At 47.1% G+C, this 6,164-nt stretch overlaps 1 protein-coding gene across 1 annotated transcript; it reads right to left on the bottom strand.

Moving 5' to 3' along the window:
- Positions 1-200: 200 nt before the first annotated feature.
- On the bottom strand, positions 201-5,792 carry LOC144487237 (uncharacterized). Its single transcript, XM_078205313.1, has 2 exons — positions 5,722-5,792; positions 201-2,399 (listed from the first exon to the last, which is right to left on the bottom strand). Exon 2 carries the CDS (start codon positions 2,046-2,048, stop codon positions 1,122-1,124), a length of 927 nt encoding a protein of 308 aa, XP_078061439.1. The 5' UTR covers positions 2,049-2,399; positions 5,722-5,792; the 3' UTR covers positions 201-1,121.
- Positions 5,793-6,164: the final 372 nt, after the last annotated feature.

Raw genomic sequence — 6,164 nt, 5'->3', positions numbered from 1 at the left:
TGGACCTGACAGGAAGTTTAACCCAAGATCAATCCAACACAGGATTGGTCAGAATCATTTCACAAGTGTCAAATTTTAAATAACCATTACAAATTAAAACTCTCATTCTCTCATGAGTGAGTTTTATCCGGATTAAAATTCCCACATGTTTAGTAAAATATCCTGGAATCCTGTCTCTGGCCAGTAAACATGGCTCCAGGTTCATAACTTCTGAACAAAAAAAGTTTTATTGATCACACTTCCTTTGTTAAAAATCTGTTTGATTTAAATCACAGACAGAAAACCTCAAAGCTTGAAGCATTCAACACACAAATATCATCCATACACAAACAGAGAAACTTAGCATGTGCTTTACAACAACAGTAACCAAAATTAATTACTTAAGCATTCTTGTGATCCTGTTTGTAAACTTCCAAAAACTCAATGCCCCGGCCGATGAAGGCAAGCATGCCGTATGCCTTCTTGATTATCTTCTCCACCTCATTGCCACTTTCAATAACCTGTGCACCTGTACACCCAGATCCCTCTGCCTATGAATACTCTGAAGGGTTCTCCATTTACTGTATATTTCCCATCTGTATTAGACCTTCCAAAATGCATTACCTCACATTTGTCCAGATTAAACTTCATCTGCCATCTCTCCGCCCAAGTCTCCAACTGATCTATATCCTGCTGTATCCTTTGCCAGTCCCCATCGCTATCCGCAATTCCACCAACCTTTGTGTCATCCACAAACTTACCAATCAAACCAGTTACATTTTCCTCCAAATCATTTATATATATTACAAACAGCAAAAGTCCCAGCACTGATCCCTGAGGAATGTCACTTGTCACAGCCCTCCATTCAGAAATGTACCTTTGCACTGCCAACCTCTGTTTTCTTCTGACTAAATATCTCTAAACGTCCTAACACACTGTCACTCTGTGATCCTTGTGACATTTGAAATCAGGTATTCGCAAAAAGACACAAATAGCATCAGCCCACTGGAGGCTGAGACCAGCCAGTCCAGCACAAAGAAACCCTCTGACCCTTCCCATTGACCAACTGTGAGAATGAACAAAATGCAGTCCTGGATGCAACTGACAGCAGAAACAATAACAGCAGAATCCAACCACTGTCATCACTCGTGAACTTGTTGATGTCTCAGCAGCCGGGATGAAACGCTGAAACCCTTCCCACACACAGAGCAGGTGAATGGCCTCTCCCCAGTGTGAATGCGTTGGTGTCTCCGCAGGTCGGATGACCGAGTGAATCCCTTTCCACACTGAGAGCAGGTGAATGGTTTCTCTACAGTGTGAATTCGCTGGTGTGTCTGCAAGTTGGATAACTGAGTGAATCCCTTCTCACACTGAGAGCAGGTGAACGGCCTCTCCCCAGTGTGAACTCGCTGGTGTGTCAGCAGGCTGGATAACTGAGGGAATCCCTTCCCACACTGAGAGCAGGTGAATGGCCACTCCCCAGTGTGAACTCGCTGGTGTGTCAGCAGGCTGGATAACTGAGTGAATCCCTTCCCACACTGGGAGCAGGTGAATGGCCTCTCCCCAGTGTGAACTCGCTGGTGTGCCCGCAGGTTGGATACCCGAGTGAATCCCTTCCCACACTGAGAGCAGGTGAATGGTCTCTCCCCAGTGTGAACTTGCTGGTGTGTCTGTAGGAGGGATAACCGAGGGAATCCCTTCCCACACTGAGAGCAGGTGAATGGTCTTTCCCCAGTGTGAACTTGCTGGTGTGTCTGCAGAAGGGATAACCGAGTGAATCCCTTCCCACACTGAGAGCAGGTGAATGACCTCTCTCCAGTGTGAACTCGCTGGTGTCTCTGCAGGTTGGATAACTGAGTGAACCCCTTCCCACAGTGAGAGCAGGTAAATGGTTTCTCCCCAGTATGAACTCGCTGGTGTCTCTGCAGGTCGGATAACTGAATGAATCCCTTCCCACATTGAGAGCAGGTGAATGGTCTCTCCCCGGTGTGGATGCGCCGATGAGCTTCCAGCTCTGATGGGGCTCTGTATCCCTTTCCACAGTCCACACATTTCCATGGTTTCTCCATGGTGCAGGTGTCCTTGCCTCTCTCTTGGGTGGACAATTAGTTGAAACTTCGTCCACACACAGAACAAGATTACAGTCTCTACCCGCTGTGAATGGTGTGATATTTATTCAGACTGTGTAACTGGTTAAAGCTCTTTAGTCAGTGCATTGGAACACTCTCACTCAAGTGTGGCAGTGTGTCGATGCTTTTTCACTCACACTGACATTTCAAATCTTTTCAAATCGACAGACTGGACAATCATTTCTCCTTCTGGATTCAAAGTCCGATGATATTGAGGTCCCAAGGAATATGACTCTGTCAGATCGAGACGTGACGTTTGAGATTTCAGCCTGTGATTCCTTTTTCAATATCCTGTAAAATGAGTTTCCAAAAGTCATCAGTGTCAGTACAGGATAGAAATTCAGAACAGACAATTTCTATGGAACATTCTTTCCTCTCTCATTCCCCAAAAGCTGTAAATCTCCATCCCACACACTCTCTCCCCATTCTCAGCAGGTCTGGCAGCATCTGTATGGAGAGAAAAGAACTGATGTTTCAGAGCTTTGACAAAGGGTCATCTAGACAAGAAACCATAAGACCATAAGACATAGGAGCGGAAGTAAGGCCATTCGGCCCATCGAGTCCACTCCACCATTCAATCATGGTTGATTTCAACTCCATTTACCCGCTCTCTCCCCATAGCCCTTAATTCCTCGAGAAATCAAGAATTTATCAATTTCTGTCTTGAAGACGCTCAACGTCTCGGCCTCCACAGCCCTCTGTAGCAATGAATTCCACAGACCCACCACTCTCTGGCTGAAGAAATTTCTCCTCATCTCTGTTCTAAAGTGACTCCCTTTTATTCTAAGGCTGTGCCCCCGCGTCCTAGTCTCCCCTGTTAATGGAAACAACTTCCCTACGTCCATCCTATCTAAGCCGTTCATTATCTTGTAAGTTTCTATCAGATCTCCCCTCAACCTCCTAAACTCCAATGAATATAATCCCACGATCCTCAGACGTTCATCGTATGTCAGGCCTACCATTCCTGGGATCATCCGTGTGAATCTCCGCTGGACCCGCTCCAGTGCCAGTATGTCCTTCCTGAGGTGTGGGGCCCAAAATTGCTCACAGTACTCCAAATGGGGCCTAACCAGTGCTTTATAAAGCCTCAGAAGTACATCCCTGCTTTTGTATTCCAAGCCTCTTGAGATAAATGACAACATTACATTTGCTTTCTTAATTACGGACTCAACCTGCAAGTTTACCTTTAGAGAATCCTGGACTAGGACTCCCAAGTCCCTTTGCACTTTAGCATTATGAATTTTGTCACCGTTTAGAAAATAGTCCATGCCCCTATTCTTTTTTCCAAAGTGTACGACCTCGCACTTGCCCACGTTGAATTTCATCAGCCACTTCTTGGACCACTCTCCTAAACTGTCTAAATCTTTCTGCAGCCTCCCCACCTCCTCAATACTACCTGCCCCTCCACCTATCTTTGTATCATCGGCAAACTTGGCCAGAATGCTCCCAGTCCCGTCATCTAGATCGTTAATATATAAAGAGAACAGCTGTGGCCCCAACACTGAACCCTGCGGGACACCACTTGTCACCGGTTGCCATTCTGAGAAAGAACCTTTTATCCCAACTCTCTGCCTTCTGTCTGACAGCCAATCGTCAATCCATGTTAGTACCTTGCCTCGAATACCATGGGCCCTTATTTTACTCAGCAGTCTCCCGTGAGGCACCTTGTCAAAGGCCTTTTGGAAGTCAAGATAGATAACATCCATTGGCTCTCCTTGGTCTAACCTATTTGTTATCTCTTCAAAGAACTCTAACAGGTTTGTCAGGCACGACCTCCCCTTACTAAATCCATGCTGACTTGTCTTAATCCGACCCTGCACTTCCAACATCAGCTCTTTTCTCTCCTTACAGATGCTGCCAGACCTGCTGAGATTTTCCAGCATTTTCTCTCTTGGTTTCAGATTCCAGCATCCGCAGTAATTTCCTTTTATAAGGCTGCAGGTACCTCCTCCCAAGTAACATGCGTGTGCCCAAGACATCATCACTTGTTTCCCTTATTTCTTTAGCACCCATGGTGCTCTCCGCAGTAAACACAGAGGAGAAGTATTCATTAAAAATCTCACCCATCTCCTGTGGCTCCACACACAGATGGCCATACTGATTTTTAAGGGGATCTATTCTCTCTCTGGCCACCCTTTTACTCTTAATATAGCTATAGAACATCTTGGAATTTTCTTTAATCTTACCTGCCAGATCCATATCATACCCTCATTTTGTCCTCCTGATTTCCCTCTTCAGTATTTTCTTATACTTTTTATAGTCAGAGTGATTCATTTGTCCCCGATTCCTAAACCCAATGTATGCTTCCTTCTTTTACCTGACCAGAGCCTCAATGTCCCTTGTCTGCCAGAGATCCCTAAATTTACCATTCTTTCCCTGCATCTTAACAGGAATATACTGCCCCTGGACTCTTGATATCACACTTTTAAAACCTCCCATTTGCCAGTCATTCCTTTCCCTTCAAACAAATTCACCTAATCGACATCTGCTAGATCCTGCCTAATGCCCACAAAAGTGGCCCTGCTCCAGTTTAGGGCCTTGACCTGTGGACCTGTCCTATCTTTTTCAAGAACTATTTTGAAACTATTGGTGCTCCCAATACTGACACTTCAGTCACTTGCTCCACCTCATTTCTTAACTGTCTAATAGAAAGTGAGTCCAGGAATTGATAATGAAAAATAAGGAGCTGGGAGATGAATTGAACAAGTATTTTGCCTCGGTGTTCACAATAGAGGATACAGTTAAAACTCAGAAACAGCTGGAAATCAGAATTGCAATTAATTAATAATAATGAATAATAAAATACAGTGTAGGAGGAGGCCATTCAGCCCATCGAGCCTGCACCGACAACAATCCCATCCAGGCCCTATCCACATATTTACCTGTTAATTCCCCGATACCAAGTGGCAATTTATCATGGCCAATCTGTCTAACCGGCACATCTTTGGACTGTGGAAGGAAACCGGAACACCCGGAGGAAACCCACACAGACACGGGGAGAATGTAGAAACTCTGCACAGACAGCGACCTGAGGCTGGAATTGAACCCGGGTCCCTGGCGCTGTTAGGCAGCTGCACTAACCACTGTGCCACCGGGCCACATGTCAGTGCCATCGCCCGACTCCAGCCCAGTCTCAGCTCATCTGGAACCCTCACCCATTCCATTGTGACGTCACACCCTCACCCATTCCATTGTGACATCACACCCTCACCCATTCCATTGTGACGTCACACTCTCACCCATTCCATTGTGACGTCACACCCTCACCCATTCCATTGTGACATCACACCCTCACCCATTCCATTGTGATGTCACACTCTCACCCATTCCATTGTGACGTCACACTCCCACCCATTCCATTGTGACGTCACACTCTCACCCATTCCATTGTGACGTCAGGGCTTCACTCTCCGATCACAATCCCTGCCGGCCTCCCACATGCAGCCTCAATGGCGGCAGTCAGCCCGGGTCTAACACTACAAGCTGCCGCTCCATTTGGTACAAAGCGGGGGAACCGGGAAGTTCATTTCCGGGGTTTGGGTTTGAACAACATGTTTACAAAGCCTCTCCACCCACCCGCCACATTTATCATTCCCCGCGCGCCGCCCTCTACCTCGTATTGATCTCGCTTCCAAGATAAAACCGGCCATCCGTCGCCATTACCCGCAGTGCGCATGCTTCAGGTCCCGCCCCTCATTCACTCCGATTGGTTGGAGGACCAGCCCCGCCCCCTCTTCCTATTGGTCCGGAGCTGCCGTCAATCAGTCCACGGGCATTGTGATGTGGAGCATGCGCACTGTCATTGCTGTCCTTGGCGCTTGTTTGTCCCGGAGAAGCGGAGTCAGCGTTAGGCGGTGGCTGGGAGGATTTGGAAACACTTTGTGGATCCGCAAACCCTTCAGAATCATTGTCAGCTCCCTGGTTTGCAGCTGCGGGGCTTCTCCCTCCCTCCCTCCCGGGAACAGGCCCAGGTTAACGGCCCCATCCTGGCTCAGCCACTGGAGGATGGTTCACATCAGAGGATGGGGGAGGGGGACAATAAATAAGAGGTTACAC

Source organism: Mustelus asterias, unplaced genomic scaffold (assembly GCF_964213995.1).
Source record: "Mustelus asterias unplaced genomic scaffold, sMusAst1.hap1.1 HAP1_SCAFFOLD_658, whole genome shotgun sequence".
Lineage (NCBI taxonomy): Eukaryota > Metazoa > Chordata > Chondrichthyes > Carcharhiniformes > Triakidae > Mustelus > Mustelus asterias.
Note: the sequence above shows the minus strand (reverse complement) of the source record. Positions and strands in the feature narration are given on the sequence as shown.